Source organism: Scomber scombrus, unplaced genomic scaffold (assembly GCF_963691925.1).
Source record: "Scomber scombrus unplaced genomic scaffold, fScoSco1.1 SCAFFOLD_163, whole genome shotgun sequence".
Lineage (NCBI taxonomy): Eukaryota > Metazoa > Chordata > Actinopteri > Scombriformes > Scombridae > Scomber > Scomber scombrus.
Window position 1 is genome coordinate 9425 of NW_026910386.1, and position 25161 is coordinate 34585.

At 41.1% G+C, this 25161-nt stretch overlaps 2 protein-coding genes across 2 annotated transcripts in view; one reads left to right on the forward strand and one right to left on the reverse strand.

The window, feature by feature from the left end:
• Nucleotides 1-4845: 4845 nt before the first annotated feature.
• The window catches only part of LOC133976972 (serine/threonine-protein kinase D1-like), a 34231-nt gene continuing 13915 nt past the window's right edge, over nt 4846-25161 (forward strand). Inside the window, exons 1-11 of the mRNA XM_062415112.1 lie at nt 4846-4996; nt 6250-6419; nt 7180-7203; nt 8046-8253; nt 9952-10029; nt 10592-10784; nt 11201-11324; nt 12260-12337; nt 13562-13729; nt 14944-15055; nt 22128-22180. Coding sequence (XP_062271096.1) covers nt 4957-4996; nt 6250-6419; nt 7180-7203; nt 8046-8253; nt 9952-10029; nt 10592-10784; nt 11201-11324; nt 12260-12337; nt 13562-13729; nt 14944-15055; nt 22128-22180 — 1248 coding nt within the window. The 5' untranslated portion in view covers nt 4846-4956. The remainder of the gene's footprint in view (nt 4997-6249; nt 6420-7179; nt 7204-8045; nt 8254-9951; nt 10030-10591; nt 10785-11200; nt 11325-12259; nt 12338-13561; nt 13730-14943; nt 15056-22127; nt 22181-25161) is intronic.
• On the reverse strand, nt 16185-20858 carry LOC133976971 (E3 ubiquitin/ISG15 ligase TRIM25-like). Its single transcript, XM_062415111.1, has 2 exons — nt 19203-20858; nt 16185-17867 (listed from the first exon to the last, which is right to left on the reverse strand). The coding sequence occupies exons 1-2, from the start codon at nt 20856-20858 to the stop codon at nt 16185-16187; spliced, it is 3339 nt and encodes a 1112-aa protein (XP_062271095.1).

The following is a 25161-nucleotide window of genomic DNA, read 5'->3' on the forward strand; positions in this document are numbered from 1 at the left end:
TCTGGCTTTGAGAGGTCTCCTGATTTAGGCACTGGGATGATGTTGGAGAGAGACCATACTTCAGGCAGTTTGTTTTGCAGTAGCGCTAGGTTAGAAAACTCCAGCATGATGTCATCGAGGTCACAGTTCTTTAAAACCTCTGGGGGTATGCCATCTGACCCAGCACTTTTTCCAGCTTTCACTGTGGCTTTCGCCCGGGCTAGCTCAGTGACAGTGAATGGACCATCATCGATGTCTAAGTTCTGGAGGACTGGTGGAATTTCTTCCCCGGCCCCATCTGCTGTTGAGCCCAGAAGGCTTCGGAAGTGGTTGAACCAGGTTGCCATCCTCTCCTCAGGGCTGTGACCTTCAACCTGTCCCTCCTTTGTCCTTTTCCGCCCAGTCATTTCGTTGATGACCCTCCAGGCTTCCCCATACTGTTTTTCACTTTGCGCAGCCTGCACCTTTCGCACCTTCTCCATCAGTTCCTCCCCCTTGATGTTGTCGTAGGTACTGAACAGAAGCTGCTTGGCTTCTCTCAGTTCTCCACTTCTCTGCTGGGTTGGTTCATGTCAAAGTTGAGGCGTACTTCCTCCACACTTCCTCGTGCCGCTAAAATCATCATGTAGCATTAAATGATTTAACTATAATATAAATATAAGTGTAATCTGTTACAGTTACTGATGGAAATGTTGATGATTACAAAGGAGGTTACATCTGAAGTCACACCTTTAAGATTTTGCTCATTCTTTTTATATTTTACATGTTACAACATGAATCAACATAGTGGATACTGCACTAAAATAGTTTTCATGTCCGTGTTTGTATTTATGTGTTGATTGATTGGAGCGTGACAGACGAGGGGAATCTGCCTGTAGTCACACAAGCAGACTGAGAGCCGATCAATCAATCAATATAGATGCTGTTAATTGGGTCAAAACATACATATAGTAGTCATATAAACAGCGTTCACTGAAGATTACACTTCACTAAACATGATAGAGGAGGGAAAATAGACTGTAAAAGTACTGCAGTATTATGAGTGATGTAGTATGCAGTATTACAGTAAAAGTACTGCAGTATTATGAGCGATGTAGTATGCAGTATTACAGTAAAAGTACTGCAGTATTATGAGTGATGTAGTATGCAGTATTACAGTAAAAGTACTGCAGTATTATAGTGATGTAGTATGTAGTATTACAGTAAAAGTACTGCAGTATTATGAGTGATGTAGTATGCAGTATTACAGTAAAAGTACTGCAGTATTATGAGCGATGTAGTATGCAGTATTACAGTAAAAGTACTGCAGTATTATGAGTGATGTAGTATGCAGTATTACAGTAAAAGTACTGCAGTATTATGATGTGTAGTATGCAGTATTACAGTAAAAGTACTGCAGTATTATGAGCGATGTAGTATGCAGTATTACAGTAAAAGTACTGCAGTATTATGAGCGATGTAGTATGCAGTATTACAGTAAAAGTACTGCAGTATTATGAGTGATGTAGTATGCAGTATTACAGTAAAAGTACTGCAGTATTATGAGTGATGTAGTATGCAGTATTACAGTAAAAGTACTGCAGTATTATGAGTGATGTAGTATGCGGTATTACAGTAAAAGTACTGCAGTATTACAGTAAAAGTACTGCAGTATTATGAGTGATGTAGTATGCAGTATTACAGTAAAAGTACTGCAGTATTATGAGTGATGTAGTATGCAGTATTACAGTAAAAGTACTGCAGTATAATGAGTGATGTAGTATGCAGTATTACAGTAAAAGTACTGCAGTATTATGCTTCATATTAGCTTCAGATTAAACTTTTAAATCCATGTTTCCACAGAAGGAGGACTGTGGATTTAGTCCTCCATCACTTCCATTGTAAGTTTATTATGAAGGGATCTTCTAACTTTCACTAAAAGTTAAAACAACTAAAACATGGCTGTGATGTTGAAGCTGCTGCTGGTTGTTTTTACAGCTTCTCCTCCCGCAGTGTTTGTTTTGTGGTTTCGGGTTAACAGCGATCGCTCCTTAACGCTGCTAATTCCACCACAGAGAACACACACATAAACACAGGCATTTATATTCACACAAGGACTACCTAGGAAACCCTCACACACACACACACACACACACACACACACACACACACACACACACACACACACACACACACACACACACACACACACACACACACACACACACACACACACACAAGTCATTTTATGAAGCATATAATAACAGTTCTGGAGCTTGTTCAGACTTCCAAACGTATGTTGGCCCTCCAAACAAAAGCCATAAACAATAATTTGAATAAATGGAGGTAATTTCCTGCAGCAGAATGTCTAATCAGAGCCGTATTCTACTGGAGGACCACAGCACCGGGGCGAGAGTGTGTGTGTGTGTGTGTGTGTGTGTGTGTGTGTGTGTGTGTGTGTGTGTGTGTGTGTGTGTGTGTGTGTGTGTGTGTGTGAAAGAAGAAAAAAAAAGAAAAAGGCGAGAGATTCAGAAATACATGCTGAAAGAAAGATAGAGAGACAGAAAAAAAGAGAGAGAGGAAGGGAGCGAACCCCACCCCCCCCACCCCCCCTTTCCTCCTCCAAACTACCCAGCATGCCTTGCCAAGCGTGCCGGCCAACCAAACAAACACTTGGTCCATCTGCGCTCGCTAAGAGGCTCTCATACGTCCAAAACATTTACAAAATACCCACTAACAACCCATTCATTACTTTTTATCTCTGTTATTGTTTATCTCCCTCCTCTCTTCCCTCTCTCTCTCTCTCTCTCTCTCTCTCTCTCGCTCGCTCTCTCTCTCTCTACTCAGAGGATAAAATCTGCTCAATCTTTTCTTCTTTCAAACCAGCAGTGAATGGATCCTACTCACATGTATAATGTGGACATATCTTACTCCTCTGTGCTGTAGATCCTCAGTTATTATTCAAAATCTGCACTATTTCATTTATCCACTTAAACTTTTAGAAAAGGTAAAAGAAGCCAGGAGGGAAGGAAAAGAAGACAGGAAGGAAGGAAGGAAGGAAGGAAGGAAGGAAGGAAGGAAGGAAGGAAGGAAGGAAGGAAGGAAGGAGGGAAGGTAGGAAAAGAAGACAGGAAGGAAGGAAGGAAGGAAGGAGGGAAGGTAGGAAAAGAAGACAGGAAGGAAGGAAGGAAGGAAGGAAGGAAGGAAGGAAGGAGGTAATGTAGGAAAATAAGACAGGAAGGAAGGAATGAAGGACGGAAGGAAGGAAGGAAGGAAGGAAGGAAGGAAGGAAGGAAGGAAGGAAGGAAGGAAGGAAGGAAGGAATGAAGGACGGAAAGAAGAAAGGAAGAAAGGAAGAAAATAAGACAGGAAGGAAAGAAGGAAGGAATGAAGGAAGGAAGGAAGGAAGGAAGGAATGAAGGAAGGAAGGAAGGAAGGTGGAAAGGAAGGAAGGAGGGAAGGACGGAAAATAAGACAGGAAGGAAGGAAGGAAGGAAGGAAGGAAGGAAGGAAGGAAGGAAGGAAGGAAGGAAGGAAGGAAGGAGGGAAGGAAGGAAAATAAAACAGGAAGGAAGGAAGGAAAATAAGACAGGAAGGAAGGAAGGAAGGAAGGAAGGAAGGAAGGAAGGAAGGAAAGAAGGAAGGAAGGAAGGAAGGAGGGAAGGAAGGAAAAGAAGACAGGAAGGAAGGAATGGGGCCGGATTGGACCACTCAGTGGTCCGGTTCTGGCCCACGGGCCGCATGTTTGACATCCCACTTGAAGGATTGTTTGTTTGAAAAGATCAAAATGAAAAATCTTGATTTATTTTGGTTGTGTGAAGTTGAGATATTGAATATTGTCTCTTTGAGATGGAGATTTATGGATTAGCCAGAACTCTGTATCCAAACCAACATTTCTGCCATTTAAACTAAATGTTTGTTCTTCTTGTTACTGGTTAGTGTCTGGTAAGAAGGACACTTAAATAATCAAATTAATCAATCCAGAAACCATCTGCCACAAACTTAATTAATGACAGACTGACAGCATCTGCAGAGGCTTCTGTGAGTAACTCAGTGACACCGAGTTAAAATCAGTAAATCACTGATCAGATGCAGCACAGCTCATTAGACCAGGAGCAGCTGTTTCCCCTCAAACTTAATCCAGATGTTTTATAACTCACCTGTCGCAGAAAACGTCATTAAAACACAAAAATGAGGCTCAACTTCAGAAGTTTCTGGTTTTAATCACTGAACTCAAGTTTAAAAATGTAACTGTGAAGAAAGGAAAAGAAGACAGGAAGGAAGGAAGGAAGGAAAAGAAGACAGGAAGGAAGGAAGGAAGGAAGGAAGGAAGGAAGGAAGGAAGGAAGGAAATAAGGATGGAAGAAAGGAAGGAAGGAAGTAAATAAGGAAATAAGGAAATAAGAAAGGAAGGAATGAAGGAAGGAAAAGAAGACATGAAGGAAGAAAGGAAGGAAGGAAGGAAATAAGGAAGGCGGGAAAGAAGGAAGGAAGGAAGGAAGGAAGGAAGGAAGGAAATAAGGAAGGCGGGAAAGAAGGAAGGAAGGAAGGAAGGAAGGAAGGAAGGAAGGAAGGAAGGAAGGAAGGAAGGAAGGAAAAGAAGACAGGAAGGAAGGAAGGAGGGAAAAAAGGAAGGAAGAAAGAAAGAAAGAAAGAAAGAAAGAAGGAAGTGTCTTGCTTCTCTCTGCTCAGGACAGTTGATTCTCTCTCAGGAGACGATTTCATCGCCAGCGAGTTCAAACTGAGTCTTTATGAAAACAGCTGGAGGATGTTTGGGCTCAGATAGCCGTCATGGCCGCCGGCCCAGACGCCCCGCACCGAGCAGCTGCTTCACTCTGAAGACGAAGAAAAAAGGAGAAATCAGTTTAGTTGTTGATGTTTGTTGATGTTGTTTTGTGTCCCGCAGCTTCGGCCACAGTGGAGGACTTCCAGATCCGTCCTCACTGTCTGTTCGTCCACTCGTACCGAGCGCCGGCCTTCTGCGATCACTGTGGAGAAATGCTCTGGGGGCTCGTACGGCAGGGACTCAAATGTGAAGGTAAGCATGCAGACGACAGGAAGTAACCAACAAGTTTCATTTATACATCTACATACATAAATTATGTACGGGTCAGGGGTTATTATAGTTCAATAAAACTAAAAGTAGCTGAGAAAACATCATTTAGTTGGAATAGAAAGCCTTTATTGTCATAGTGTGTGTGTGTATATCTGTGTGTGTGTGTGTGTGTGTGTGTGTGTGTGTGTGTGTGTGTGTGTGTATCTGTGTGTGTATAGAAATGGAAAGGTGGGTTTATTCATAGACTGTATATAAGAAATGGACGTAACATCCGTGACGTCACCCATTGGTTTGTGGACTGCTGCTCGGAGGCCAATAGTATCGGATCTGAGCAGCGCCATCTTGAAAATTTCCAGTGCATGCTGGGAAAAATAAAAACATGGATTCTACTTATATGGGCATCAGGAGGAGCATGAGGCGCCCTCCTGAACCTGTGAACCAATCAACCTGTCAATCACGACGTAGCCACGCCCTAATGCATACCCTGCTTTATCGTCACATATAAAATCAGGGAGGCCAAAATGTCCCAAATGAACATCATACTGCATTGAAGAAGGCTTTAAACTAGCGATTGAGACCATAAACACATTTTGAAAACGTTTACTGAGGTTAGAAATCAAGTGAGAAGTTGGTGAATTCTCCATTGACTTGTATAGAGACGGAAGTCCTTTTGACATCAAAACGGTCGCCCCCTGGTGGCCTTTTGATAGAATGCAGTTTTAAGTTACTTCCGCGTTGGCCTCATTTCAGAGGACCGGAACTCCCCGCCTGATATAAACACTGTAAATAACAGAGTTTTAATGTTTCTTATTGATCAGACTGAGTTACTCTGATTATAAAACACTGTAACAGAGTTTGATGATGGTTCTCAGCTCTTTGTCTCTTCAGGCTGAATGGGAGGCATTGCTGCACACACGTCTGATGGTCACATGACTCCTCTCATATTAGACATGGAGCGCTTTGCTTTAGAAAGAGGGTTTTTTTTAAACATCTGACTCTTTATTTCTGTCACAGTTACAGCTGCTCTGATGGATTCATGTCCTATTTCTCTCTGTGGGAACATTTCTGTGAATGAATGAATGAAACTCGCCCACAGGCAGAGAACAGGTCGCCTTATTTGGACATTTTTCGGGGGCGTCGATGATGCTAATAATGAAACATTCAGGCTGAAAACAGAGACTCACAAAGACTCTGTGACGTTGTGTTAATATAAATATCTTCTCTCCTCTCTGCAGGTTGTGGTCTGAATTATCACAAACGTTGTGCCTTTAAGATCCCCAATAACTGCAGCGGGGTGAGGAGGCGCCGCCCCTCCAACGTCTCGCTGACGGGGGGGCTGATCAACCTGGCTCGACCCCTCTCAGCTGAACCCTCGTCCCCCAACTACATCGACGATGCTTTACTGGTCAGTACGCTCGAGTTTAAACCCAAAATACATGTTTTTATGTTAGGATGTAACACATAAACATGTCTGTTTGTTAGGACAGGAGGAGTCAGAGTCATTCATTAAAGGGTCACAAACAGAATAATATGATCTGATGTGGGCAGGATCATTAAAAAGATGGAAGGAAGGAAGGAGGGAAGGAAGGAAGGAAGGAAGGAAAGTAAAAAAGGAAGGAAGGAAGGATAGATGGAAAAGAAGACAGCAAGGAAGGAAGTAATGAAGGAAGTAATGAAGGAAGTAATGAAGGAAGGAAAAGAAGACAGGAAGGAAGGAAGGATGAAACAAAGACAGGAAGGGAGGAAGGAAGAAAGAGAGAAGGAAGGAAGGAAGCACAGACGGAAGGAATGAAGGAAGGAAGGACGGAAGGAAGGATAGATGGAAAAGAAGACAGCAAGGAAGGAAGTAATGAATGAAGGAAGGAAGGAAGGAAGGAAGGAAGGAAGGAAGGAAGGAAGGAAGGAAGGAAGGAAGGAAGGAAGGAAGGAAGGAAGGAAGAGAAGACAGGAAGACTATTAAAACTATGTTAATGAGACTCACCCATCTTCACACGCTTAACTTAATATTAGTTTCTTTCTTTCCTGCTACTGATATTGTTTTATTTTATGGATGTTATAGGACAGACTAAAATAAACCTAACCCTTTTTACAGTGATAATAATGGAATAATGGAATAAGGAATAATAATGTAATATCTTATTTCTTGTTCCTTTCTCATCATGCAGTCACCAGTCAGTCCCAGCATGGAGGTAAGTCCCATTTTTATCCATAAAACATATCTATGAGAAACTGAGATATTTTGAGAATATTTTGCATTATTTTTAGTATAATATACACAAATCCTGCAGGGCTCATTATTAAAGGGTCAATAAAACAAAGACTATTCTTATTCTTATTATTGAGATATTCTAATAGTTCTTGCATTCATGATCTTACATAAATGTACAGAAGTATTAGCTGCAAAATGTATTTAGCCTTTGTGTCGTCCTCCCGGGTCTGTTTTGAGTGTTCCTTCTTTCCTCCCTTCCTTCCTTCCGTCTGTCTTTCCTTCCTCTCTCTTTACTCCCTCCATCCCCCTTTCTTCCTTCTTTCCTTTCCTTCCTTCCTCCCTCCCTCCCTCCTTCTTTCCTTCCTTCCTTCCTCCTTCTCTCTTTCTTTCCTCCCCCTACCTTCCTCCCTTCCTTCTTTCTTCTGTCCTTCTTTCCTTCCTTCCTCCCTTCTTCTGTCCTTCTTTCCTTCCTTCCTCCCTTCCTCTCTTCCTTCTTTCCTTTTCTCTCTTCATTCCTTCACTCCTTTCCTTCCTTCCTCCTTTCCTTCCTTCTTCCTCCCTTCCTTGACTCGAGGATAACAGGAGGGTTAAAGTACTAAAAATAAAAGTACAAAAACTACAAATATCAATGGTGTTATGTTTATTATCTATATACAGATATCCTGTAAAAAGCTTCATAACATTGTATTAAAAGACATTTAATGTTTAATTTTACACTGATAAACAGAAAGACACTTTGATCTCAGGGTGAAAAATCTCTACAGAAGGATTTTAATAAATGAATAAATATAAAATCTTTGTCTCCGTCTTTCCTCCCAGCAGAAGAACCAGTTGGATTATTTCCCGGGACGAGAGCGGCGCTCCAGCTCGCAGTCGTACATCGGCCGTCCGATCGAACTGGACAAGATCCTGCTGTCGAAAGTCAAAGTTCCTCACACCTTCCTGATCCACTCGTACACCCGACCGACCGTCTGCCAGCACTGCAAGAAGCTGCTGAAAGGCCTCTTCAGACAAGGGCTGCAGTGCAAAGGTGAAAACACATCTGTAAAAAAAATACCTTTAATAGCTCCTGCTGGAATAATGAAGACTATAAAAAGTGGGTTTGATAAATAAAGCAGTGAGATGACAATCAGTTAAATGTATTGTAACTAGATTTTTGCAGCAGACAATTAGAACTGCATCGAGTCAAATTACATAGAAGAAATCATACAAATCTTAAGTTGAATTAACTGATCTTTTGTCGTTAACTCAATGTAAATATATCCAAGATTGAGATCAAGTCAGAACCATAGACTGTATATAAGAAATGGACGTAACATCCGTGACGTCACCCATTGGTTTGTGGACTGCTGCTCGGAGGCCAATAGTATCGGATCTGAGCAGCGCCATCTTGAAAATTTCAGGTGCATGCTGGGAAAAATAAAAACAGTGATTCTACTTATATGGGCATCAGGAGGAGCATGAGGCGCCCTCCTGAACCTGTGAACCAATCAACCTGTCAATCACGACGTAGCCACGCCCTAATGCATACCCTGCTTTATCGTCACATATAAAATCAGGGAGGCCAAAATGTCCCAAATGAACATCATACTGCATTGAAGAAGGCTTTAAACTAGCGATTGAGACCATAAACACATTTTGAAAACGTTTACTGAGGTTAGAAATCAAGTGAGAAGTTGGTGAATTCTCCATTGACTTGTATAGAGACGGAAGTCCTTTTGACACCAAAACGGTCGCCCCCTGGTGGCCTTTTGATAGAATGCAGTTTTAAGTTACTTCCGCGTTGGCCTCATTTCAGAGGACCAGAACTCCCCGCCTGGTCAGAACTTGAATTCTTGTGACTTTAAATTATGTGTTTAATTGAAAAAGCTGCTCATTAAATTATTATTTTTTAAAGAAACATGATTAGTATATCAGCAGATTTCCATGCATGCATTGTTTAAGAGTCACAACTCTCCAGAGATTTTTCTTATTTTTTTTTTCATTACATATTTATAACTTGCTGTTTATATTTAACACATGTCAAATTTAGGCAACTACAGTTGATTAACCTTCGTGTCGTCCTCCCGGGTCAAATTGACCCCGTCTGTTTTGACTGTTCCTTCTTTCCTCCCTTCCTTCCTTCTTTTCTTCCTCCATCCCCTTTCTTCCTTCATTCTGTCCTTCCTTCCTCTCTCTCTCCTTCTTTCCTTCCTTCCTTCTTTCTTTCCTTCCTTCTTTCCTTCCTCCCTCCCTCCTTCTCGCCTTCTTTCCTTCCCTCCTTCCTTCTTCCCTCCCTCTTTGTCTCTTTATTTTCCTCACTTCCTTCCTCCCTCCTTTCCTTCCTTCCCTCCTTCCTTGCTCCCTCCTTTCCTTCCTTCTTCCTCCCTCATTTACTTCCTTCTTCCTCCCTTCCATCCTTCCTTCCTCCTTTCCATCCTTCTTTCCTCCCTCCTTCTTCCTCCCTTCCTTCCTTCCTCCTTTCCTTCCTTTTCCTCCCTTCCTTCCTTCCTTCATCCTTTCCTTCCTTCTTCCTCCCTTCCTACCTTGACTCGAGGACAACAGGAGGGTTGATGTAATGAAAGATTTTCCACAAAGCAAAAAGAAGATGAGACCATGTTTAGTTGATCTTAAAGAAATAAATAAAACAATATTAAAACACTGTATTTAACAACTAACATCGTCTCCTTCAGGACCTGATGTTACTTTTATATTAACGAATTCTCTTCTTTCCTTTTCTTTCCCTCAGATTGTAAATTTAATTGTCATAAACGCTGTGCTCCCAAAGTGCCAAACAACTGCCTGGGAGAGGTTTCCAGGAATGGAGGCAAGTCTCAACACGCACGCACACACACACACACACACACACACACACACACACACACACACACAGACACACACACACACACACACACGCACACACACACACACACACACACACACACTAAACCATTCCTAACATTATAAGATCATAAAGACAAGTTTTAACCCTAAAAACATCCCGTTGGAGAAGTTTCCTGCATGTCCTCACTGTCAGGTGTAAAACCTCTGGTCCTCACAAAGATAGAAAAACAAACATAGCTGTAGTTTTATTTTTGCTCCTGATTTTGACCAAATGTTTTTCTTAGTTTTACTCGACAAACAACATTTCAGTTTCACTTTTTTCACACAAGAAAAAAAAAATTCTTGAATGGGTTTTTTGAGAGTCTAGCTTTCTCTATCCTTGTTGTGTGCAGTTACCATGGTTACAGGTTAGTGTGTTATTAGGTCTTATATCAGGAGTTTTTTTATAATATGACCCCTTTAAAATTGACAAAGGTTGTAAAGAAGTATTTAATTGTTTGTTGATACTGTGAAACTACAGATCCAGGTCTGTCTTTGGTCTGCAGAGCTCCTGAGCCCGGGGGCGGAGTCAGACGTCGTCATGGTGGAGGGTTGCCTAGACGACCACGACGGCGACCGAGGCGGAGGCCTGCTGGACGACATGGACGAGGCGATGACATCAGACGGGGGGCTGCTGCTGGAGGCGGGGCCAAGCGACCTGTGTGACCCCGACCTGGACGAGTCCAACCGGGCCATCAGGTACACACACACACACACACACACATATATACCTCTCACACACACACATACCTCTCACACACAAACACACACATACACACACACACACACACACACACACATATACCTCTCACACACACACATATACCTCTCACACACACATACACACACATATACACATACACTAACATAAACACACACATATACACACACACACACTCACACATATACACACATACACACACACACACACACTCGCACATATACACAGACGCACTTATACACACACACACACACACACACTAACATAAACACACACATATACATGCACACACATTCGCACATATACACACACACACGCACACACACACACACACACACACACACACACACACACACACAGATCTGAGGTGTGTGCTTTGTCCCGCCCCCTTCAGTCCATCGACCAGTAGCAACATTCCTCTGATGCGAGTCGTCCAGTCCGTCAAACACACGAAGAGGAAGACCAGCAACGTGATGAAGGAGGGCTGGATGGTTCACTACACCAGCAAGGACACTCTGGTACCTGTCTGTCTGCTCACCTGTCTGTCTGCTCACCTGTCTGTCTGTCTGCTCACCTGTCTGTCTGTCTGCTCACCTGTCTGTCTGCTCACCTGTCTGTCTGCTCACCTGTCTGCCTGCTCATCTGTCTGCTCACCTGTCTGTCTGTCTGCTCACCTGTCTGTCTGCTCACCTGTCTGTCTGACTGTCTGCTCACCTGTCTGCTTACCTGTCTGTCTGCTCACCTGTCTGCTTACCTGTCTGTCTGCTCACCTGTCTGTCTGTCTGCTCACCTGTCTGCTTACCTGTCTGTCTGCTCACCTGTCTGTCTGCTCACCTGTCTGTCTGCTCACATGTCTGTCTGTCTGCTCACCTGTCTGCTCATCTGTCTGCCTGCTCACCTGTCTGTCTGCTCACATGTCTGTCTGTCTGCTCACCTGTCTGCTCACCTGTCTGTCTGCTCACCTGTCTGTCTGCTCACATGTCTGTCTGTCTGCTCACCTGTCTGCTCACCTGTCTGTCTGCTCACCTGTCTGTCTGTCTGTCTGTCTGTCTGTCTGTCTGTCTGTCTGTCTGTCTGTCTGTCTGTCTACATTAATTACATTCTAATGGAAATAAATCTTCTAGCTTTATACTGTAAACACACTATGTATGTTTTATAATTAAATAAAAGTAAATGATTTTATTATATATTTTACAAGGTTTTATGTTTTTCAGACACAAGGAGATTCAAAAAATTCAAAAAAAGCTTAATGATCAACTGAAGATAAATTGGGATTAATCTATTAATAACATAAATCATGTTTCATGGTTATTTTGTAGGATGTTTTAGGGGTTTTTGACAGTTTGTCGGATAAAAAAAGCAACTCGAACTTTAATTCATTTTCATTGACTCTCATCTAACTCCTCTTCTCCTTCTCTTCCTCTTCCTCCTCTTCTTCGTCTCTGTGTTTCAGAGGAAGAGACATTACTGGCGGCTGGACAGTAAATGCATCACGCTGTTTCAGAACGACACAGGAAGTAAATACTACAAGGTGAGACGAGTTGCTGTGTGTATTTGGAATTATTTAAGTCTCTTTCTTGCAACTACTGGCTTTGGTTTCATGAAAAAACATGATGTATGACATTGTGAAAGTACAAGTACATGAAAAGCAGAACAAGTGCATAATGAGCTCAACGTGCACCTTTTAGATCCATCACAAAGGTATCAAGTAGTTTCTGCTTGTGGTGCAAATTTGTACCAATTTAGCCTAAATTAAAGGTGCAAAGTTACAGTATGTGTTCAGACTAAAGACACATTTACAGACTAATGAGTCAGTGAGAGGAACACACAGTTTGAGTGTGTTAGTTTATAATAAAGACTGGTGCTGTGTCTCAGATCTCTTCTTCTGTATTTACACTTCTTAATAGTCTGAGTGCATAAGAGGCTGCTGTCGATTATGAGTTTGTTTTAACATGGTTGGAGCAGGCGGGGAGTTCCGGTCCTCTGAAATGAGGCCAACGCAGAAGTAACTTAAAACTGCATTCTATCAAAAGGCCACCAGGGGGCGACCGTTTTGGCGTCAAAAGGACTTCCGTCTCTATACAAGTCAATGGAGAATTCACCAACTTCTCACTTGATTTCTAACCTCAGTCAACGTTTTCTAAATGTGTTTATGGTCTCAATCGCTAGTTTAAAGCCTTCTTCAATGCAGTATGATGTTCATTTGGGACATTTTGGCCTCCCTGATTTTATATGTGACGATAAAGCAGGGTATGCATTAGGGCGTGGCTACGTCGTGATGGACAGGTTGATTGGTTCGCAGGTTCAGGAGGGCGCCTCATGCTCCTCCTGATGCCCATATAAGTAGAATCCGTGTTTTTATTTTTCCCAGCATGCACCTGACATTTTTAAGATGGCGCTGCTCAGATCCGATACTATTGGCCTCCGAGCAGCAGTCCACAAACCAATGGGTGACGTCACGGATGTTACGTCCATTTCTTATATACAGTCTATGGTATTTACAGTTCTTAATAGTCTGAGTGCATATGTCTGTTTGCAGTTTCAGCAGCTCTGAGATCAGATTTTCAAAGAGGCTGCTGTCAATTATGAGTTTGTTTTAATATGATTGGAGTAAATTTGACATGTTGTGGCTGAACTGACCATATTTAAGACACTAGCATGAAAGTTGCCGCTTCTACTCGTGTTGAAAGAAAGATTATATGCTGAACTTTTTCTGAGACATTATTACTGAGACATTCCTGGTTCTGTTCTGCAGGAGATCCCTCTGTCGGAGATCTTATCCCTGGAACCAGCTCAGGCCTTCTCTCTGCTTCCTGATGGAGCCAATCCTCACTGCTTTGAGATCACCACGGCATCGCTGGTTTACTACGTCGGAGAGAATCTGCAGAGAGCCGATTCGTCTGTGACCGGCAGCAGCGTTCTGGTGATTTATTATTATTTATTTTTATTTTAACCATCTGTATGTCTGCTCAACCGTTTGGTAGAGATCACTTTGTGTCATGATATCTGGTCAAAAACAAAATCTATTGCACCCATTTAACTTTTAGGTCAATCTTTAGCACTTGTATGAGGTATGTAATGCATAGACAGTCCATCAGATTGTGTTATGGTTGCTATAGATACAGGTTGTGTTGTGGTTGCTATAGATACAGGTTGTGCTTTAGTGTATAAACACTTCTGCACGCTTCCTTCCTTCCTTTCTTCCTACCGTCCTTCCATCCTTTTTTCATTCCTTCCTTCCTTCCTTCCTTCCTTCCTTCCTTCTTTTCCTTCCTTCCTCCGAGTCATCTGTCCTTCCTTCCTTCCTTCCTTGGAGTCATCTGTCCTTCCTTCTTTCCTTCCTTCCTTCCTTCCAGTCATTTGTCCTTCCTTCCTTCCTTTCTTCCTACCATCCTTCCTACCTTCCTTCCATCCTTCTTTCCTTACTTCCTTCCTACCTTCCTTCCATTCTTCCTTCCTTCCTTCCTTCCTTCCTTCCTTCCTTCCTTCCTTCCTTCCTTCCTTCCTTCCTTCCATCCATCCATCCATCCATCCATCCATCCTTCCTTCCTTCCTTCCTTCCTTCCTTCCTTCGGTAGCTATGTAATGCACAGACAGACCATCAGGTTGTTCTATGGTTGCTATAGATACAGGTTGTTCTATGGTTGCTATAGATACAGGTTGTTCTATGGTTGCTATAGATACAGGTTGTTCTATGGTTGCTATAGTTACAGGTTGTGCTTTAGTGTATAAACAAAGAATAACACAAATCACTGCTGACATCAGAGTTCCTGCTGGAGACATTTTTGAAGTTGAGTTTCATTTTTTCATCTTGTACACAAACAGAATGAGTCTCTGACATGTTTTTAATAAAAAGTTTAGAACCAATGAGGTGTGAATGAGGTCTGTAGAGGTCTGTTTCTCAATGAGAAAAAAATCCATGTTTTATGTTGTCATGGCCTCAAAGAGGAAGGAAAAGCAAAATGATGATTTTTTTAATAGCACTTTCTTGGTGTGACCTACAATGGGTAAATAATAGTAATGTATTATGATTACAATATTTTTTACTCTGAAAGTTCTCTGAAAGTATTATTAAGAATAAATAGTCCAAATATAGTCTCATCAGCTGTATGATATAACACTACTGACTGGTTTCAGATCAGCGGGGTTGGGCAGGATGTGTCTCGAATGTGGGAGATGGCCATCCAGCACGCTCTGATGCCAGCCGTCTCTACGGGAATCTCTCACAGTTCTCACCGCAGCGGACACAGTAAGACCCTGAACACATCACAGGTGGTAAAGCAACACTTTGACATTATGTTAAATAGGTATTATTAATGATAAAATAATAATAACCAGTATTTGTGTAGCGAGTCATTCATAAGATGCAGCTCAGTACTTTGCAAAAAAGCCCAAAATATTTTACTAGTATTACAGTAAAATTACTGCAGTATTATGAGCGATGTAGTATGCAGTATTACAGTAAAAGTACTGCAGTATTATGAGTGATGTAGTATGCAGTATTACAGTAAAAGTACTGCAGTATTATGAGTGATGTAGTATGCAGTATTACAGCAAAAGTACTGCAGTATTATGAGTGATGTAGTATGCAGTATTACAGTAAAAGTACTGCAGTATTATGAATGATGTAGTATGCAGTATTACAGCAAAAGTACTGCAGTATTATGAGTGATGTAGTATGCAGTATTACAGTGAAAGTACTGCAGTATTATGAGTAATGTAGTATGCAGTATTACAGTAAAAGTACTGCAGTATTATTATGTGAACTTTGTGGTGTTTCAGGAGGAAAACTGCCCTAATAAATTCTCATTGTAGTTTCACATTTTCTCCACAAGCTTTGAATGAGAAGAAAACACTTTGATCACTGTTGATAAAAATCATCTTTATTGATTATTGAAGCTTCAGATTGTTCACACATCCAATCAGTAAAGTGTGATCAATGATTTCATGTTCAGATTGACTTCATCCACACAGTCAGTTAGTTTAACCCAGAATGTCAGCTATGTACAAGAACATCATTAATGATTATTATCATGATCATTACAGTTTGATTGAACATTTCTTTATGAATTTACAAAAGTGATGAGAACAAAATATCTGTGATGAAGGAAGTTCTGCTGTTTTCTCTGTTTGAGAAACAACAGACACAAATACATCAATACAAACATGAAACTAACATTTAGAACAAAGAGAAGTTCACATTTTCATCTGAAGAAATGTCAGTGAAGGTTAAAAACATGGTGATGAGCAGTGAGAGCCTCCATGGATAAAAACACACAGGAAAAAGTCACATTTAAAGAAACTGATAATATCAACAATACATACATAAAGTTCAAAAAAGTGTTGAATATCACTATCAAGTCTGAAATGACTTCTGACTACTTAAGTCTACACAACTCAGCTGTGGATCCAATATTAACATAAAGTCCAGCATAGAGAGGCTGAGTGAATGTGGTCTGGACTCTGTGGAGGAGAGTCATGGTTTCAGAGACGCTGTAGAAGGACAGAATACCTGCTCTGTGATCCAGGTACACTCCGACTCTGGAGGAACCAGGACCTGAGACGGGAGTTTTGATGTTGTTGAACCAAAATTCATACCTGTTAGTGTCACAATCTAAAGACCAAGATTTGTCATTACGTCCAAATACAGATACATTTCCTGCTCTGCTGATATTCTTGTATGCAACTGCTACCTCAACTCCTGATAACAATCCTTCTCTCCACTCCAACTCCCAGTAACAACGTCCAGTCAGACTCTCTTTACTCAGGACCTGAAGATAATCAGTGAATCTGTCTGTGTGACTAGAATAAGACTGTTGTTCATACGTATATTCTACGTTTCTGTTCCCCTCAGATAATAACAGCTGTGTGTTTGCTGTGTTTGGATCCAGAGTGATTTCACGTGAATATTTTAAGAACTCAGCTCTGGTCTTGGGCTCTGGTTCTGGTTCTGGTTGTGGCAGTAAAACGTCCACTTCAGTCACTGTCAGTGAGATGTTTGTCCACTCGTCCCTCAGGATGTCCTGTAGTTTATCTCTGAGCTCTGACACAGCTGCTGTCACATCCTCAAAGTATCTCAGAGGACGGATAATGATGCTGGATGAGTCTGTAGGTTCACTGAGTTGTGACACTGAGGGGTAGTTGTGTAGAAACTGGTTGTGATCCTCTGTGTGTGAGAGCTGCTTCAGTTCAGCGTCTTTCCTCTTCAGCTCAGTGATCTCCTGCTGCAGCTTCTCCTGAAGCTCTTTGACTCGACTCACTTCAGTTTCCTGCTGGGATCTGATCTGCTGCTTCACATCAGAGCTTCTTTCCTGGAGCAGACGGATCAGCTGAATGAAGATCTTCCCACTGTCCTCCACTGCTTTATCAGCAGAGAGACTGACGGCCTCCACCTCCTGTTGAAGCAGCTTCACATCTTTCTCTCTGTCCTGGATTCTCTGCTGGATGTTTAGTCGACTCACCTCGAGCTCTCTCTGCCTCTCAGTCCTTTCTGCTGCAGCTGGGACTGTGTCGTGGCCTTTATGATCATCCATAGTGCACAGATAACAGATACACTTCTTATCTGTACGGCAGAATATCTTCATCACCTCATCATGACGAGAGCAGATGTTCTCCTGGAGCTTCTCAGAGGGCTCCACCAGCTTGTGTTTCTTTAATTTGGTTGATTCAAAGTGAGACTGGAGGTGATTCTCACAGTAAGACATCAGACACGTCAGACAGGACTTGAAGGCTTTCAGCTTCCTCCCAGTGCAGACATCACAGGCCACATCTTCAGGTCCAGCATAGCAGTGATCAGCAGGAGCAGCTTGGAGTCCAGTCTTCTTCAGCTGCTCCACTAAAGCTGCTAACATGGTGTTTTTCTTCAGGACAGGCCTCGGTATGAAGGCCTCTCTGCACTGAGGGCAGCTGTAGATCTTCCTCTGATCCTCTCCATCCCAGAATCCTTTAATACAGTTCATACAGTAGCTGTGTCCACAGGAAGTAGCCACCGGATCCTTCAGTAGATCCAGACAGATCACACAAGAGAAGGTTTCTCGGTCCAGCTGATCTTTCTGCGCCATTTCAGCTCTCAGAGGCAACGACTGTCTGAGTTTCACTTTCTGATAAGTGAAACAGGTTTGAGCAGATCTGAACACGTGATTTTGCTGAATGCAGCCTGACAGCTCTGTGCTGCGTCACATGTTGGTTACACCCATCTACAAACTGTAGATTTAAACGGAGAGAACAATGAAATCTGATCCTAGAGTGGAGCTTGTTGTGTTTAAAGCTTTATTGATCATTGTATCAGTAAAGCTTTAATATTGTATCAATATGAAATAAAACCTGCAACAGATTTATATTTTAATCATGTTGTTTATGTTTGAAATACAAGCAAATAAAACTAAAGTTCATCTTATCCAGAAACTCTGCTGATAAATGTTGACCTTTGACAGTCACATGATCCTCTGTAGAAACTGTCAGCAGCAGTACTGGAAGAAGTACTCAGATACTTTACTGCAGGAAAAGTACTTATACTGCAATGTACAAATACTCTATTACAAGTAAAAGTACTGCAGTATTATGAGTGATGTAGTATGCAGTATTACAGTAAAAGTACTGCAGTATTATGAGTGATGTAGTATGCAGTATTACAGTAAACGTACTGCAGTATTATGAGTGATGTAGTATGCAGTATTACAGTAAAAGTACTGCAGTATTATTATGTGAACTTTGTGGTGTTTCAGGAGGAAAACTGCCTCTAATAAACTCTCATTATAGTTTCATATTTTCTCCACAAGCTTTGAATGAGAAGAAAACACTTTGATCACTGTTGATAAAAATCATCTTTATTGATTATTGAAGCTTCAGATTGTTCACACATCCAATCAGTAAAGTGTGATCAATGATTTCATGTTCAGATTGACTTCATCCACACAGTCAGTTAGTTTAACCCAGAATGTCAGCTATGTACAAGAACATCATTAATGATTATTATCATGATCATTACAGTTTGATTGAACATTTCTTTATGAATTTACAAAGTGATGAGAACAAAATATCTGTGATGAAGGAAGTTCTGCCGTTTTCTCTTTTTAAGAAATAAGACACAAATACATCAATACAAACATGAAACTAACATTTAGAACAAAGAGAAGTTTTCATCTGAAGAAATGTCAGTGAAGGTTAAAAACATGGTGATGAGCAGTGAGAGCCTCCATGGATAAAAACACACAGGAAAAAGTCACATTTAAAGAAACTGATAATATCAACAACACATACATAAAGTAAAACAAAGTGTTGAATATCACTATTAGCATGTCAGCTGATCTCTGAGCAGCTCAGAAACATGGAGACAAAAACATGAAGAATTACAACATCTGACACATGAAGTCTGAAATGACTTCTGTCTATTTCACTTTACACAACTCAGCTGTGGAGTCAGAACTAAAAAGACCAAGTCCAGCATAGAGAGGCTGAGTGAATGTGGTCTGGACTCTGTGGAGGAGAGTCATGGTTTTAGAGACGTTGTAGAAGGACAGAATACCTGCTCTGTGATCCAGGTACACTCCGACTCTGGAGGAAACAGGAACTGAGATGGGAGTTTTAATGTTGTTGAAATAAAATTCATAACTGTTAGTGTCACAAACTAAAGACCAAGATTTGTCATTACTTCCAAATAGAGATTGACATCCTACTCTGCTGATATTCTTGTATGCGACTGCTACATGAACTCCCCATTCTCCTCTCCACTCCACCTCCCAGTAACAACGTCCAGTCAGACTCTCTCTACTCAGGACCTGAAGATAATCAGTGAATCTGTCTGTGTGACTAGAATAAGACTGTCGTTGTTCTGTATATTCTGCTTTTCTGTTCCCCTCAGATAATAACACATATGTGTTTGCTGTGTTTGGATCCAGAGTGATTTCATGTGAATATTTTAAGAAGTCAACTCTGGTCTTGGGTTCTGGTTCTGGCAGTAAAACCACTTCAGTCTGTCTCACTGAGATGTTTGTCCATGTGTCCCTCAGGATGTCCTGTAGTTTATCTCTGAGCTCTGACACAGCTGCTGTCACATCCTCAAAGTATCTCAGAGGACGGATATTGATGCTGGATGAGTCTGTAGGTTCACTGAGTTGTGACACTGAGGGGTAGTTGTGTAGAAACTGGTTGTGATCCTCTGTGTGTGAGAGCTGCTTCAGTTCAGCGTCTTTCCTCTTCAGCTCAGTGATCTCCTGCTGCAGCTTCTCCTGAAGCTCTTTGACTCCACTCACTTCAGTTTCCTGCTGGGATCTGATCTGCCACTTCACATCAGAGCTTCTTTTCTGGAGGAGACGTTTCAGCCGATTGAAGATCTTCCCACTGTCCTTCACTGCTTTATCAGCAGAGCGACTGACGGCCTCCACCTCCTGTTGAAGCAGCTTCACATCTTTCTCTCTGTCCTGGATTCTCTGCTGGATGTTTAGTCGACTCACCTCGAGCTCTCTCTGCCTCTCAGTCCTTTCTGCTGCAGCTGGGACTGTGTTGTGGCCTCTATGTTCATCCATAGTGCACAGATAACAGATACACTTCTTATCTGTACGGCAGAATATCTTCATCACCTCATCATGACGAGAGCAGATGTTCTCCTGGAGCTTCTCCGAGGGCTCCACCAGCTTGTGTTTCTTTAATTTGGTTGATTCAAAGTGAGGCTGGAGGTGATTCTCACAGTAAGAGATCAGACACTGCAGACAGGACTTGAAGGCTTTCAGCTTCCTCCCAGTGCAGACATCACAGGCCACATCTTCAGGTCCAGCATAGCAGTGATCAGCAGGAGCAGCTTGGAGTCCAGACTTCTTCAGCTGCTCCACTAAAGCTACGAACATGGTGTTTTTCTTCAGGACAGGCCTCCGTCTGAAGGTCTGTCGGCACTGAGGGCAGCTGTAGATCCCCCTCTGATCCTCTCCATCCCAGAATCCTTTAATACAGCTCATACAGTAGCTGTGTCCACAGGGAATAGTCACTGGCTCCTTCAGTAGATCCTGACAGATCGAACAGCTGATTATTTCTCGGTCCAGCTGATCTTTCTGCGCCATTTCAGCTCTCAGAGGCAACGACTGTCTGAGCTTCACTTCCCGATAAGTTAAATCAGTTTGAACTTTGATCTGAACAACATGTGATTCAGTCATAAATGCAGCCTGACAGCTCTGTGTTACGTCACATGTTGATCTGAAGGGAGAGAACAATGAAATCTGATCCCAGAGTGGAGCTTGTTGTGTTTAAATCTTTATTGATCATTGTATCAGTAAAGCTTTAATACTGTATCAATATGAAATAAAACCTGCAACAGATTTTATATTTTAATCATGTTGTTTGTGTTTGAAATACAAGCATATAAAACCAAAGTTCATCTTATCCAGAAACTCTGCTGATAAATGTCGACCTTTGACAGTCACATGATCCTCTGTAGAAACTGTCAGCAGCAGTACTGGAAGAAAGTACTCAGATACTTTACTGCAGTAAAAGTACTAATACTACAATGTACAAATACTACAGTAAAGTACAAGTACCTCAAACTGTACTGAAGTAAAGTACAAGTATCTCAAACTGTACTACAGTAAAGTACAAGTACCTCAAACTGTATTACAGTAAAGTACAAGTACCTCAAACTATACTGCAGTAAAGTACAAGTATCTCAAACTGTACTACAGTAAAGTACAAGTACATCAAAATTATACTTAAATGCAGTAAAATATAATCTGACCAATCAGACTTCTTCATCTCCACACTGTATTTCTGCAGCTGCCTATTTCTGAGGAGATGACAGCTCGCTTTAAAGCTACTCCTACGCTCTCTGTTATGTCTTCTCCTCATCTTTAACATGAAGCTCTGCTCATATTAAAAGCTTCACTCTTCTTTCCAGACGTTATTACAGCAGAGAATCTATTTGGGACGAATGTAAATGTCATTTTTAACAGTATCCCTCACACATTTCCTGCTCAGGTATTAACGTTGCTGCTGAATCCTCCTGCAGGCTCTCAGATCCCCTCAGGGCAGTCGACTCCCACACAAAACCCATCAGAGATATTTCAGACCTTCACTGACGTCAAACTGATAATGACTAACACTGCTCCGACTCTGTGCGTTCACCTGTGGGGAGAGTACATAAAAATAATACTCTGTCCTAACTGCCAGCTTCAGATTTATAAGAGCCTGATTGTTAAAACACAGACTGCCGTATACATAATCAGAGTTAAATGATCCTTTATGAAGATGATTGGATGTTTCTGTTTCCTGTAATCATGATTCACTCTGAGTGTTTTCAGTCAGTTTTAACTGGGATCATGTTTGTGTCTCGTCCACAGAAGAAATTTCCATCAGTATTTCTGTCTCCAACTGCCAGATCCAGGAGAACGTGGTGAGGAAAACACACACACACACACACACACACACACACACACACACACACACACACACACACACACACCTGCTTTATATATATTTTAATTTCCTTTCAAAACTGGATAGATGTTGATAGGCCCCCGATAATCGGCTGATAATCTTACTACATCTTTTGCAATGTGGTTATCAAACACTGGTGATAAAGCAAAGTAATGGAGACTGTGATGTGTCACAGTTTAACTTTATTGTATAAAATGACATTAGAGCATTGAAACAGTAAACTTCACTTTGAATGTAATAATTATAAAGTCCTATAAATGATAATACACATAAAAAAATTAAGCTTGAATTAAGAAAAAGGAACAAACATACATAAAATACTGCCTATATAACATTTTAAAAAATCGGTGCATATCGGACAACTTATATGCCAATAATGATACAATACAATACAATGTTGGGAAATTTGTCTTGGACTCAACAACTGCGCCATAAAGGCCTTGATAGCCACAATGACAACAGACAAAACATCACCAGCCATATCATCCCAACAACAATTACATAACATTATTGCACATATATCCCATAACATTGCACACAACACATACATACACCAATGGGAAAAACACATGCTAAAAGATCACCATAATAAAAGCACTATAAAATTATTGCACAATCTTCGGCCTTAAGCAGCTTTGTTTAGGAGTTTGATGGAGGTTGGAACAAATTAATTCTTAAAACGGTTGAGTTTGCAGTTATCATATCTATCATAGGTCAATATCGGCTGAAAATATTGGCTGACAGATATATTTCTGGCTCTAGAAGTTGAGCACATTTTCACAGACTGGCTGCAGTGTTTGTTCTGTGAATCATTGGATCAGTTTCTTCCTACATCTGAACTAGGGATGTGTATGAGGTCATTTTTTCATGGTTAGTTAACCGGTGGGTATAACCGAATGTTTGCTGCATGCCGACATTCACAAGAAAAAATATAACATGCATATCCTTTACAATCATGTCAGCAATGAGAGACATAACATTAGTTTTCTCTCTGAGACTTTTGTCACACTTTCGAGGAGCTGTTCCAAATGTTGACGGACTAGTTTGGTGATTAGCGTTAGGTCCGTTTCCCTCAGTAACCGTCACAGCAGACAGCAGCATATTTACATGAGTTGTGCGACCCTCTCTGTAAAATGTCCTAAAAATCAACCGTTGAATACCTGCAAAGTATTCCAAAAAGTTCAGGAAATGAGTATATAATGAATGCACCTGTAAAATAAAGCTTTACCGAAGCTCTGATCTGCCCAAATATCAAGACATTGTACTTGGTTGTTAGTCCAGGTCGGACTTTGATTCATTCTGCAGCTAGCAGTTACTAGCTGTCAACATCCCAGCATGCAAAGCCCTCCTGGCTGCAGTAGATGTTTACCTCAAACCTGTAGATTTGTAGTTGGTCATATGGAGATCAGACCATGTTCCTGCCACTGATGGACCAAGACTTCCTCTGAAGGGTCTCTGTACCAAGAAGGATATACAACCAGAGTCCCATTAAAAAATCCTCAACTTCTCTGAGTCAATCATTGAGTCATTCTGGTCTCAATCCCTCTAATAAGTGTGCTGGTGGTCATTTTTATAAATTATTTCTCCATTAATAAGAGTTAAAGACTTATAGTAGCTTTAATGTCTGCTGTGTGGGCGTTGATTGACAGCTGTGATTGACAGTTGGCTCTGAGACTCGCACCGATTTGGACTATTGTCACAATATTCAGCGTTGTTACCACATCGTGAAAGGCGACACCGAACAGAAAAGATGGTTCCGAGTGTAAGCTGCGACTCTGAGCTTCAAACTGACGCCAATAAAAACGACCTCGCTACATCCAGCTTTATATACAGTCTGTGGGTTTGAAGGTTTATCAGACATCTCAGACTACATCTACATTCAGTCAATCAATCAGTCTTTATTTATAAAGCGCCAAATCACAACAAAAGTCATCTCAAGGCAGTTTTCACATAGAGCAGGTCTAGACTGAACTCTTTAATATTATTTAATTTAATTTAAAGAGACCCAACATTCCTCCATGAGCAGCATTGGAAAAATGAGAGAAAAACACCCGAACCAGGCTATAGGTGGTCAACCATCTGCCTCGACCAGTTGGTGTAAAAGGCAGCATGTAAGGCGAGGGCGTGGCATTTTCAGTATATGAGAGTTTATAATTTATCTGTGGTAATTGAGGCAATAGCTTTTATTTAAAAGCTCAAGCAGACACTGAAAACTAGTATACTTGTATTTACTTGTAACACTACCTTTATAATTTCCAGAGCCAAAGAATTCAAAGAACATCTTAAACATGAACCAATAAGTTTTACCTAAATAAATAATATAAAAACAGTGGTAAGATGAGAAGATGAGTAAAAAGAAAAAGGTTCCAATCACATCAGGCAGTGACAACCGTTCTTGTGCAAAAAATGGCGAATGTGTACACACTTCAAGACCAAACCGACAATTTCTCTTTTACACACTCTGGTGGAAGTTTTGGAAAAGCTCATTTAGGTCTGAATGAAAACAGAAATGTTTATGAACTTTAAACTGATTTAGTGTGGACATGGTTTCAGTTCATGATACTGAGACAAGATTTTACAACTTTGCACAGCAAATTTATTGTGACAATCTTAAGATCAGCGTTTCACCTAATAAAATAATGTAACAGGAACATGTTCTTGGACACATTTGATTGGTAGGGCTCGGTATTGGTACTGGATACCTTTTAAATAAATCGATACCAAGTAGTCATTTTAGTATTTTCAACCGTGAAACGTCCAAATTAAAAAAAAAAAACAACAAAAAAACATAGACCAATATTTCTTTATCTGACTTTTTAAACTATCAAATACTACCCCAAAAGTCCTGTATCAACAGGGCACTAATGTAAGTAAAAGTGACGTCACCAGTAGGGCTGAGTATTGGTACTCGACCAAAATAAATCGATACCAAGTAGA

Bases quoted from the DNA above. Each gene is read 5' to 3' on its own strand.
- LOC133976971 (XM_062415111.1), bottom strand. From the start codon at position 20,858: ATGGCGCAGAAAGATCAGCTGGACCGAGAAATAATCAGCTGTTCGATC. The intron at 17,868-19,202 runs GTGAAATAGACA...CTGAGAGCTGAA, and splicing joins CCACAGCTGAGTTGTGTAAA to ATGGCGCAGAAAGATCAGCT.